Here is a 13,321-nt window from a genome sequence, read left to right on the forward strand (position 1 = left end):
GAATTGGATGGACCCATTCGTTGTTGTTGCCAAGTAGTTAAGTAAGATCTAGTCGGTTGTTAGTATTTTTGGATTCAAATTGTGTTCATGGCTAGTTTGAGATTTCTTGTCTAATTGGTTTTAGTCTTTTTAGCTTTAGTTCTTTTTCAAAAAGATGTTATTTTGGCTATTCTTGCAAAACATGCATTATCTATTTTAAGAGTTGATTACGTGTGTGTGTGTGTGTGTGTTTGTTTGTATGTATATGTAAACCTACAAGTCATTGCGTTTTAAGTTAGGACTATTGCGGATTCCACAACCTTAGTATTCAGGAAACTTGTGGGTATAAATATCCTAGATAAGTATCCCCAAGATTGAGTTTGAAAAGTATCCCTAAGATGGGGTTTGAACTTTAAACCCTGACCATATATTTATAACTTTAGTTCTTATTCAAAAAGATGTGATTTTGGCTATTCTTGCAAAATAGGCATTATCTATTTTAAGAGTTGAGTACGTGTGTGTGTTTGTATGTATATGTAAACCCACAAGTCATTGCGTTTTAAGTTAGGACTATTGCGGATTCCACAATCTTAGTATTCAAGAAACTTGTGGATATAAATATCCTAGATAAGTATCCCCAAGATTGAGTTTGAAAAGTATCCCTAAGGGTTTGAACTTTGAACCTTGACCATATATTTGATTTTAATTTTGATCTTTTGCATGAGCAAAAAAGGTAATGTAAGAGAGGTTCTAGAACCTTTTCTAATGGTGTTTTGTATTTTTGGGTTGGGTAAGATGCTCCTTTGTGTTGAATTGCTAAAATTCTTTAATCTAGTTATTGTCATCTTAAGTTGTTTTGGTTATTATGAATTTGATTTTTTCTTTTAGTTATTATTTTAATTTGACAAGTTATGAAATTGATCATCCAATAATGAATGCTACATCAATACTTAAGATGAGAATATTGGGATATTACTTGGGAAGTCTTATATTATTCTATCTTGAAATAAGTTCAATTTTACCAACCCACTTTTCATTAGGAATTGTAGATGCTATCATGACTTCATCATGTGTCTACATTCTTTTTATGAATTTGATTTAAAGATTTGTTGGTATCTTTGTTGTGTTGCGACCTAAATTAATCATCATTGCTTATTGAAAGGAATATGTTGAATAGCACGAATGAATTGAATTTTGAATATTCTCTTTTTTTATATGAATTCTTAGCCTTGTTTGGGATTGAGGTTGAAACTTAATAAGCTATTTAATGAGTAATTTTTGACAAAAATATTATTTAGAAAATTTTGTAAAAACTATTTATTTTGTAATTTTCTTCATTTTGACAGTAACTATTTATTAAAAGTAAGTATAATGTCACTTCTTAAAAATAACTTATTAAATAAGTAACTACACATTTTTAAAGTTATATTATAATCTTAATATTTTAACAGAAAGGTAATTATGTCTTATTTTTTCATAAACCCTAATATATAAACCATTAGATATGATATTACTACCAAGACTAATATATATGGACTAATAAACAATGAAAGATAATAAAGCCCGTGTCGTGTGGTTAAAAAAATTACAAAATCTTTTTACTCAAAAAGTGTAGGCATACGTTTAACAAGTAATCTGATTGTTCAAGCATCTGTTAAATAAATATGTGATTGAATCTGTTTACAATGAAAGAATACTTCAAAAAGGTGAAATTGAATCAACTCCGGTCACACTTCAACTCAAAATGAACATTTTTTTTTTATTTTTTATTTTTCGGTTCTTTCTCCTCTTATCATCTACACATAATCAACCACTGATCAAAATGGCAAGGCAGTTGAAGCTGAAAACCTGAATTGCTTTAGAGTACAGCTCTGTTTCCTATTCAAGTTGTTTTGTCCAGTCGAATGGTTCCCCCAGTACATGCATATTTTCCGTCTGATGACAGGCATTAAAACTTCAAAAATCCCAGCCAAGAATTTCACGTATGTGCAGGCTTAGATAAAGATACAAGGCTTATGTTGTACGGCTAATACACCTGGTGTACAAAGACAACAATCTAAATCTGGTGTACAAAGATTCAGTTTTTAAAAACATAAGAGTACGACATCCTTTTACGAGAACATAGTAAACCGAATGATTAATAAAGCAGACTAAAAGTACCAGCACTGGATTGCATCCCCATTGCATGGATCAAGTATTGAATTCAAACAAATGAAGAAATATGCAGTACCTTGAGAGAAGACATTGGGAGCTTCAATCTTGACTTCAACCAACCCCATACATTCACAAATCTTCAACATCTTAATACTGCGGCTAGAGATGTTGATGCTCTTCAAGTCATAACAGTCAGTGTTATAAGTAAGCTCTCAAGAAGCGGAAATTTAGAAATTTGGTTGCAAAGACACTCATCGTCTATAGGAGCATGGGAAAATATCAAGTGTTTGAGAAACTCACATGAGGCTGAGTTGAACTCGCATTGAAATGAGAGTGGCCCTCGAATTGTAACTTTTTGGACATTCTGTGCTTTGATTCAAAGCCGTTGAAGTTTCTCAGCACCATAAACCTTGAATTTATTGAGTTTGGTAAGACCAGATAACTCTAGATTTTTAAGCCCTGGGCATGCATGCAGACTTAGATACTCGATCAAAGGACACCCAGTAAGTAGACTCTGAAGCACCAGATCGATTGCACCAACCCTCAGAAAAAAAATTTTGTCAACGACGATAACTTAACACTTTATTTCAGGCAAATTGAATCAACTCATTTGTTTGAATGGCAAGAACGACAAAATGTGATATGGTATTGGTTCCGGCAAATCCGATATCCGGTCTATGCAGCTGAGGCTTTCCATAATAATATTATCGTCACCGGATTCCCTGAACAATTAATTAGCAATTGATTTGATATATTTCGATTATGTTGAGTTGAGCATCTTAGAAATAAATAAATAAATCAACAAATCATCTTCAAAAAAAAAAAAAAAAACTGTTTTGAATTGAACATGTTTGTTTATTTATCTAAAGGAAAAAACTGTAACTTAAGAGAACAAACAAACAAGGAATTTGGAAATACCACCAAAGAAATTTAAAAAAAAAATAACCCATGTTTTTTTCTTTTTTCCCCTCAATTCATCATCACTGAAAGGCAAATTTCAAAACAGCAAAAACAGAGGAGAAAAGTGAAAATACAGAACTAATGACGATGAGGCCCTCTCCATCTGATGGATCCCGCAAGTCCAACAGCGCCGGCAGTTGAATTATCAAAGCGTTGATCCGCTTATTATATTTAGCGATGTTTTTGAGGATTCCTAATCCAAAACAGACTCAGAAAAGTCAGTTACTGCAGTGGAATTATGATCTGTTTTATATATAAGTATTTTTAAGGATTACAGATCCAAATAGGATATTGTTTAGGGAATCCTTAAGACAACGGCTGCAAAGGCTTACTTGCAGGACAAGGGTTCTGTGTCTTTTAAAACTAGCAAGTGACAAGCCCTTTTTGAGTAACCGTAATAAGGGACTAAGTAATTCTGAATTTAGATAGTTGAAGTACATAATTATGTACCCCAAGTGAAGTTGCATCTAACAAGTGTGTAGAGATATAAAATTATCAATATTAATGATGAGAAAATAAAATTAACCATACCCAGGACAAAAATTTGATGACATATCACTAGGATTAAAAACTATGTACAACACTACAAATATAACATATTGCTGAAACTCCAGCCTATGCATGTGTGTTACCAACGGGCTATAAAAGACCATTGGCCAAGTTCATCAATTTAAGTTAAAACTGAAGTCCTCAATTGCTTTAGACCCACTGCACAGTTTTCTATTCAAGTTGTTTTGTCCAGTCAAACGGTTCCCAGTCCTGCGCAAAAGTTGCAACCGCTTGCTTTTGTGTCTCCACAGATTCATGCCTCCTACGACGGTACATGTCTTCCTCAGGAAGGCGAAGCATGCCTCTTATGACGTTTAGTCCGAAGCTGCTTTTAAACTGTGTTTCGTCATCAATTACATGGACGAAACCCTTATTTAGACCAAACTCAATGTGGAAGTAAGGAAAGTCCTTTGGAATTGAACCACGCAAGCCCTTCACACTTGTATCAATTAACTTCTTTGCATTGTGCTGGCTCCATTCATCTTCAGCTTCATCAATTGCCTGAAACAGCTCATTTCAGATACTTGTACTGTATGTATTGAGACAAAAAGAATTGCACATGCATGTACATGCAAACAAAAAGAGGTGTTCATGTGGATGGGAGGATCAGTTCAAAAACATGAACTTTATGGGACATTACTTTATTATGCAAGCTATGTACATGCCATGCCAACCTCCAATTTTGTTTTACATAAATGTGCAACTAATTTGGCAATAAATGGGAATCCTACACAAGGTTAAGGGCAGCAAAAACATCTTTACTTAGGCCAGTCAAATTAACCACAGTTAACAATAAAGTGAAGCATAATATAGACAAGGAGAACCAGAAGAACAATAGAGAGACAGAATGAATGACGGAATCTAACCTTCTTGAAATAGACAAGGGCCTGTTTCGCAATTTTTTGGGGCAACGGATTGCACTCAATCAAACAATGGCGACGCTGTTGTCCCAAACCCATCACTGTTTCGAGAAACACTAATTCCTTCTCTTGCTTGGCAAACATCATGATAAGGCATTTCTTGAAGTTACGAATTTCATCCCACACATGACTGTCAACGGTTCTAGTCGCCAACTCATGCTGCAAAAGCAGAAACTCTTAATCAGAATAGAACAACTTAAAATCAAGTCAACCTTATGATAATAAAAGGTCAACTGTATGAGAACAAAGGGATTCCTTTTCTTTTCGGTTGACAGACATAAACCCTCAAGTATATGCAACCTCCAGCAAGATATAATATTGGCGTTCGACAGTTTTGCATCATGTGTGAGTCAAACCCAGACATGAGTTTACATCTTACCCTACATTCACCCTTACCACTGGACCACCCATTCAGATTAAACAATTTCCATTGTGGATAGCAGTATGTAAGAACTTAAATTATTCAAAAAAGTGACGGAAATTTCACAATTATAATCGCTTTGGGATTAATCAAACTTTCCACAATGCCCATACATTCACTGTGTCCCACAGCCATCATTAAGTATAAATATTTGCTTCCAGGTGCCATGAATCATAAATAGAATGACTCCATTCCAACAAAATATTGAAATTCCCCAAATGATGTGTTTTAAGTTCAACCATGGAAACCATTCAACTGAAAACAAAACCCATTATCTGTAAAAAAAAAGTAATAGATTATAGTAAAGAAACAACATTACCTGCACTGGCAATATGCAGCAATGACCAGGCACGACAGACTCCCACTGTGGCAACACCAAATAAGTAAAATTTGCTATTGCCACAACAAGGTGTCTTGGCCGGTTTGGATTCTCAAAGCAAAACAGGCAGCGCTCTTGTTGAGTCATGATACATCTCGCAATAGCTCTTTCAGCACCCTTATTATCATTTGCTCCTCTCTTCTTCCGGGACTTTTGACTTGGACCTTCTTCAAAATCATATTCATCATCGACCCGACCAGATATACTGTATTGTTTATTATGCATTATCTTTTGGGCTAGATTCCGATCAGCATCATCATCATCCTTCCTTTTTCGAACAGACAAATCATAAATAACATGCCTACAAATTAAAAAATGAAATATCCATTAGTACAAAAACTCCTCCGAAATATTAATATGGCACATGATTACCAAGCACAGTACTGTTTCAATAACTTCACACACTTAAAGGGAAATAAGAAAAAAGAATAGAATCTACAATCACAGTATTCAAAATTACCTGCCCAAGCTTCCAACATCTTGATGTTTAGTAGAATTATCAGCGCACCCTGCTTTGCCTTCATTTTCTCAACTTCTTGCTAATAAAAACAAAAACAAAAATAAAAAATATACAATTAAACACGAAGAAGAAGCTCACAATCTCAATAGCTGGCTGTCCAAGTACAAAGTACAAAGATCTTCTTCGAAAATAAAAGATTATGCATGCATATATCTGTCCCAAACCTAATAACCGAGTGCACAACATCAATTCTAATATATCTCCCTACTACGAACACTGGACAAAATTGGAAGCAAGAAATAATCCAATTATCTCTAAGAATATCAATGGTAAGAAACATTAAATCATAATTTTCATGATTTTTCAATCAGAAGTTAAAAAAAATTCAGTTTAAGAAAGACTGAGGTAGAACATCATAGAGATTTATACAGATCAACATAGAAAATAAAAATAAAATAAAATAAACTCCTTAATAACTAGAGTATTGCAAAAGTCCCTACGATGTTCTCCTTCAAAGAAACAAGAAGCACTTAGCAAAGTTGGCAGTGGATGGAAAACCAAGATTAGCAAAACAGCCAAGCAGCCGTAAAGACTTTTTAGCCTATTCATGAAAAGGGTTAGGGTGGTGGATAGACCAATCTCCAGATGAATGCTAATGAAAAGACCTAACCAGGAGCTTCAAAAGAAACATTATCCTACTATCTTAAAGTTCCGCAAAAGACAGCACTATAAAAGCCTCCAATGAATTAATTATAATATGGCAGTTTTACCCGAATGCTGTTATTATTGTATATTCAATTCCTCCAAAACCAAATTATGACAAAACACACAAAAATTTTTTAAAATACCATTATCTTGAACTTCCATACCCAATATGTTTTCTAACAATCAAATTTAATTCAGCCTTTGTAATCCAAATACCAAAACCCCATCTTCCCATAATCAATCAGAAAATTATTTTAACATCATGAGATTATAAAATCAAACACCCAGCTCAACAACAATCGTTCAGATTAAAAAGATAAAGAAACACGTAGCACAAACAAAAACTCAAACAAAGAAAAATAAACCCAATTGCATAAAAGGAAAACCCATAAAGACCAAAGCGATCATCGGCGAAAAACAAAAGATCGTAGAAATAAATCCCCAAAACCCCAATTAACATCTAACCCTAAAACAAAATAAGGAAGGAATAGGTATAGATTAAAATTAAGGGAATCATCGAACCTGAAACTGAAGACCAGAGGCTGTTCTGTTCCCAAATTGAGTTAAGATAGGACAGCTCTTCGAGATTTTAGAGAGAAGAGAGAGATAGAAAGAAAGAGGGGTCCACGGAGAGCAGCAAAGAAATAGAGAGAGGCCAAAAAGAAAATTTGTTGTTTCCATTTATTTATTTATTTTGGTTTTATTTTTTTAATTCAATTTCAATTGTGCAATTTTTAATTTTTTTTCCTATTTTGCTTTTCTCATTTTTTATTATCGTGATGAGGATTGCTAAATAGGGTGGGAACAAGAGGGTAGCCTCTGGCCTTTTCCTTTATATATATATTAGAAAATAGAACTGCGCTTTACGCGGTTTTAAAAAAAAAATTTAGTATTATTATTTTTTCTTATTTTACACTTGATGAAATTGATAAAAAAATATGAATTGATTTTTTTTAAGATGAGGCAGCCTTATAAAAAACAAAAAAAGCTATTAACTAGCAATACAAATAAAGAAGTAACGCAAGATAAAAAAATAAAATGAGAGAATATATTATAGAGTGATTTTATTCATTCCAATTGTGTGTGTCTAAAACAAAAAGATGAGCTCTCCTTTTATAGTTACATAATCACTCCATGAAATTAATGAAAAATTATGGATCACAATTCCTTGTGAGATAGTGAGAGTTATAGGGAAGTTAAAAGTTGCTAATGGGAGATAGTGAGGAGACTAAAGATATATGTTATGAACATCTACATTTATTTTAATAAATTCATAACACTCCTCCTTGGATATTCATTACAAAGAATATGCATTATTAAAACTTTTACATAATTGTTATTGTGTAATAACAATCAAATTAATTATAAGAAGATGAAAAGCTAAATCTAAAAAAAAAATTCTCTATTTATTAGATAATAGAGAATATACAAAGATAAAAAATGGTAATGCCACATCACCTCCTCAAGTCCCAACTTTATATATATATATATATATATTAAACTTATTAATACAGAATTTGAAAAAATAAAAAAATTGAAAAATAAGTGAGGTGGGAAAAAAATAAATAGAAAAAAAGGGGGGGGGGGGGGGGGGGGGGTGTCGGTGACAAATGTTGGAGAGCACAGAGCAGAACAACCTGGTTGCGGTGGCTCGCTGCATGAGTAGTTTACTAGCTTATAGGACGCCCTAAAAGCTTTGAACTTGTTAACTGGTTTAACCAAAGCTGGGGTTTACTTGCTCTTTTTTCTTTGAATTGTTTTCTTTTTCTTTCAATTGTTTTCTGCAAAGTTATTTATTTATTTACATTTTCGCAAGGGTTTTGGCAAGATGGGCTGGGGAGTGGGGACAATGGTCGGTGGGCTTTAAAAGGATGGATCAAATTGGGCTTACCAAGCCGGTTTAGGAATCCACCAGTTTGAGACTGACCCATTTGGAAAGGTATTTGTGAAATCCAATACTGAGATTTTCATTGAAGTACCGAAAGAATAGAATCTCCAATCACAGTATTCAAAATTACCTGCCCGAGCTTCCAACATCTTGATGTTTAGTAGAATTATCAGCTGCACCCTACTTTGCCTTCATTTTCTCAACTTCTCGCTAATTAAAAAAAAAAACAATTAAACACGAAGAAGAAGCTCACAATATTAATAGCTGGCTGTCCAAGTACAAAGTGCAAAGATCTTCTTTGAAAATAAAAGATTATGCATGCATATATCTGTCCCAAACCTAATAACCGAGTTCACAACATCAATTCTAATATATCTCCCTACTACGAACACTGGAATTCTGTGAGCACTAGCTCACAAAATTGGAAGAAGGTAATAATCCAATTATCTCTAAGAATATCAATGGTAAGAAACATTAAATCATAATTTTCATGATTTTTCAATTAGAAGTTAAAGAAAATTCAGTTTAAGCATAAGAAAGACTGAGGTAGAACATCATGGAGATTATACAAATCAACATAAAAAATAAAAATAAAATAAAATAAACTCCTTAATAACTAGAGTATTGCAAAAGTCCCTACGATATTCTCCTTCAAAGAAACAAGAAGCACTTGGCAAAGTTTTTTTTTTTTTTTTTGGTTTTAACCACGAGGTATTCTGGGAAGGGCCTCAACTGTGGGAGGCACCTTTAAGCCCGTACCACAACCCAGACTAGAAGTCCCCGCTCGAACCAGGAGGCACATGTTCTCTCAACAAAGGCGACTTCCCTACGACTCGAACTGAGGAGCAAACCTAGCCAAGCCACTTAAGGGGACTCCATTGCCAGTGGAGCCAACACTTTGTTGGTCGCACTTGGCAAAGTTGGCAGTGGATGGAACAACAAAGATTGGCAAAACAGCCAAGCGGCTGTAAAGACTTTTTAGCCTATTCGTGAAAAGGGTTAGGGTGGTGGATAGACCAATCTCCAGATGAATGCAAATGAAAAGACCTGACCAGGAGCTTCAAAAAAAGCTTTATCCTGCTATCTTAAAGTTCCGCAAAAGATAGCACTAGAAAAATAGTAAATTTTTTTTATGACAAATTCACTTGACACTTTTAATTCTTTTCTGTCAAATTGGATAACCTTCAGATGGGTTTAACACCTATCACCCCAAATGCAAATAAGACAGGAGAGAAGTTAAAAAAAATATTGTCATACCAAAAGTTTTTCAGCTTCTTCATGCTTTCCTTTCAAACGCAGTTGCTTTGCCTTAGCAGCTAGGTTGTTGGCACCCAGTCCCTCTTCAATCATAACAGTACTTTCGCTAGGTACTTTTATTTCATATAACACCACTTCTGACTCAACATTGCCCTCATCATTAAGATGGGAATCAACGGGACCACCAGGATCTTTACCCTGCTGACTAGGGGTGGGCAAAATCGGGTTCGGGTCAACCCGATCGGGTTTCGGGTTGTTCGGGTTAGACAAAGAACAATCCGAACATAACCCGAATTAATGACCCGACCCGAACTATATTCGGGTCGGTTTGGGTCGGGTCATTAATTCGGGTTATGTTCGGGTTGGATCGGGTTGAATTTAAAATGGGTAGAATTGAGTTCGGGTCAATTTGGGTTAGTTCGAGTCAATTCGGGTCAATTCGAGTCAGTTTGGGTCAATTCGGGTCAATTCGGGTCAGTTCGGGTCAATTCGGGTCAATTCGGGTCAGTTCGGGTCAGTTCGGGTCAGTTCGGGTCGGTTGAAATCAGATCAATTCGGGTCAGTACGTTTTTTTTTTTTTTAAGAACCCGATCGGGTATTCGGATCGGGTCGGGTTTGACCCGAACCGATCACAACCCGATCGGGTTTGTAAATTTCAAACCGATCGGGTTTCGATCCCGACCCGATCCGACCCGAACCCGAAATTTATCGGGTCGGGTCGGATCGGGTCGGGTCGGGTAAAATGCCCACCCCTACTGCTGACGACTGAATTCACGCATGATTCCATCATTTTCAAACTTATTTAAGCCAGAGAATGCATCAGAGACAATGTTAGCATCTCTAGCAGACATATGTTGACCTTTTCGCTTTGCCCAAGACAATGAATCACGAGCTTTAGGGGCTCTCATATCAGGATGCCGAAGAGACACATCCCTTAGGTAATCTATATTGGAGGTCTAAGGATCACAATCACAAAAATCCAATGTGTTGGGAAAATTTCAGTTTCTCAATCAGAATATATCTTTAAGTATTTCAATCCAAATTACAAAACCACAAAATCATTGAGAGAGAGAGAAAATCAATTGTTGCAGTTACGTTCTGAGTATCTTTTTCCTTTTGATCTTCGGCATCTGCTTGACAATCTTCAGTTAGTCCGCTTTTTCTATTTTTTATGGCATGTAAATGAGCACGCGATTGTGCATCCCTGTGAGATGTGGCAAATATAGCTAGTTGACCAAGAGAACCCCAACGCTCTTCCACAACCTGAACCATTTAAATGAATAAAGAGCAAAATTCATATTGGTAATGCTTGATCGAATTTGAAAGGCATAGTAGTATACCTCATCAAATCGTCGTCCTTCTTGAGCTGCCTACTCTTAGGCACGCTTCAAAGCTTTAAGTCTCCAGCTTGCACCACCATCGCCAACAAGTGAGGAAGACAAAAGTTGCTCTCCGCTACCTTCATTCCCATTTTCATCTTCTGGATAGCCACTTCCATTATCCTTCAGATAAGGATTCAACTCCCTCATATTCACCTTTGGCATTTGGCAGACATAGCAAACAATGTGGAGTCAACAAACAATCATGTAGACTAAATGACAACAAACAGAACACTCATGTTAACAAATTGGAAGAAATAAATATAAAGTTATATGCAGTCACATGACAATCATGTAGACATAAAGGCATCTAGCAAATATGTTTTCCATAGGAATCAGACATGCACATGTAAAGATATCTAAAACGGGTCCAGTACAAAAGCTACTCCAAAAAACCAATTGTAGCCAGATGCAACAACAATTCAGAATAAAAAGTAGACGAGGATAAAGAAAGGCTAGATGAAAGATGATCAATAGATTGCAACTAGAAGGAAGTAAGAACAAATTGACAGCATACCTCCTCATAAGGAGGTTCGTCTGTTTCTTGTTGTCCTCTCTGCAGGCCTCAGCATATACTCTAACCCATTTCCTTTCTCACAATTTCATTCTCCTTAAAAGATTTTGATCCTCTATTGTCATATATAGCAACGTACAAAATTTGGATCAAATGAACATGATAAGATTGAATACAATTTAAAAAAAAAAACTTAAAAACAAAATCACTGCAAAATGCATACCAGACAAGCCATCCACAATGTCATCTTTATCCCGTCTCTCCTTATTCCTTTTCTTTTTATTCCCCTTGCTTCCTTTCTGGTCCTCATAGTCTGAACCAGATGAAGAATAATTCTCAAAAGAATAATGTTTCCTACCAGTTCTTGAACCTTTATCAGTACTTCTCTTACTCTTCTTTTTTCCACTCCTATATTTCCTTTCATCTCGGTCATAACTGTCCTCACTATCAATTTCACTTTCACTTACTGAATGTTCATCCAACGAGTACCAGTTCTTGCTTCTTCTCGACCGTTTCTTTATTCTCTCAAGATCATCATCCGAACTACCACCATAACTTGAACCCTTCTTCTTTCTCCTAAGCTTTTCCTTCCTACTACTTGATTTCCTTCCCTTTGCATCCAACTTTTCATCTTCTGCCTAAAAACAAATAATCGAGTTAGCAGATACATAATTAAAATTATAAGCAAAATAAAAAATTTCACAAGCTAGATATAGCATTAAAAAGTAACAAACTTTACTTTATCAACTTGATCGCGAGGCATGAACTTCACTCCGGCAAGCATCTTTTTGACTCAACAAATCAACAGTGTCTTTCCAATAAGAAACTACAATAATAAAAAGTAAATCCATATCAAAGCAATATAAAACTGAATTTTACACTCAAAGCTTGAAAAAGACAAAAAAGGAAAACCGTGTATTTGTGTTCTAAACCCAAACCCGATTTGGAAGCTATCCCCCGAACCCACCCCATTCCAAAAAAATTATAATAGGGGATAGTTTGTTTGTCCCCAAAAATCCCCAAATTGAACGGGGATTAAAGCGGGGACCTGATCTCCATTTTTTTAAATAATAATTTTTGAATATTTCAATTCTTTTTTTTTAAATTAATAATTCTAACAACCTCCATATTTAGAAATAAAATTACAAATGATTAAATTCCATATTTTAAATAAAATTACAAGTGATCAAATTTTAACAACCTCCACATAAATAAAAACATAATAATTCTAAGCCTTCAACATAATTACAAATGATCAAATTTCATATGACAAATTAAATTAATTTTAAGTCTTCAACATAAACTTGTAGCCATCAGCATTGATGCACATTCTAAGATTCTTTATAAACCTATAACAACATAAACAAAAAAAAATATCCATCTTAATTTTTTAGTTAAGATTGTATTATCAATCTTAATTTCTTTTAATGGGAACGAATGGTAGTTTATTGAACATAAGAACACAAAAAGAATTTCATAGCAGAAGTAGCATTTTGCTACACTAGCAGAGACTGCAATATCAATCAAAACATTTAAAATCACAATACAAGCCAAAAAGTCTACAACCATGGCTGTCAAATTCGCAACCTCAATTAATACCAAAATCCAAAGGCTGCTGCCATTCTCGATAAATCAAAAGATCACAATAAAGCACGGAGAATCCCAATCCACCTAATCTTTGGCGAGTCAACATTATCTCAACTTGTTAGTTTCAATGGTTTCAAAGGGTCGAGGAAATTGATTGAATCCAATTTTC

At 34.9% G+C, this 13,321-nt stretch overlaps 2 protein-coding genes across 3 annotated transcripts; both read right to left on the reverse strand.

The window, feature by feature from the left end:
• Positions 1 to 3,572: 3,572 nt before the first annotated feature.
• On the reverse strand, positions 3,573 to 9,821 carry LOC127899997 (uncharacterized). Of its 2 annotated transcripts, none has more exons than XM_052434247.1 (5): positions 9,673 to 9,821; positions 5,823 to 5,901; positions 5,303 to 5,663; positions 4,509 to 4,721; positions 3,573 to 4,143 (listed from the first exon to the last, which is right to left on the reverse strand). In XM_052434247.1, the coding sequence occupies exons 3-5, from the start codon at positions 5,585 to 5,587 to the stop codon at positions 3,814 to 3,816; spliced, it is 828 nt and encodes a 275-aa protein (XP_052290207.1). In that variant the 5' UTR covers positions 5,588 to 5,663; positions 5,823 to 5,901; positions 9,673 to 9,821; the 3' UTR covers positions 3,573 to 3,813. The 2 variants fall into 2 exon arrangements, with proteins under 2 accessions (XP_052290207.1, XP_052290206.1); XM_052434246.1 differs by lacking the exon at positions 9,673 to 9,821 and adding an exon at positions 7,050 to 7,214.
• Positions 9,822 to 11,729: 1,908 nt separating this feature from the next.
• On the reverse strand, positions 11,730 to 12,411 carry LOC127899998 (uncharacterized). The gene is made up of 2 exons (XM_052434248.1): positions 12,305 to 12,411; positions 11,730 to 12,203 (listed from the first exon to the last, which is right to left on the reverse strand). The coding sequence occupies exons 1-2, from the start codon at positions 12,347 to 12,349 to the stop codon at positions 11,745 to 11,747; spliced, it is 504 nt and encodes a 167-aa protein (XP_052290208.1). The 5' UTR covers positions 12,350 to 12,411; the 3' UTR covers positions 11,730 to 11,744.
• Positions 12,412 to 13,321: the final 910 nt, after the last annotated feature.

Source organism: Citrus sinensis, chromosome 9 (genome assembly GCF_022201045.2).
Source record: "Citrus sinensis cultivar Valencia sweet orange chromosome 9, DVS_A1.0, whole genome shotgun sequence".
Taxonomy (NCBI): domain Eukaryota; kingdom Viridiplantae; phylum Streptophyta; class Magnoliopsida; order Sapindales; family Rutaceae; genus Citrus; species Citrus sinensis.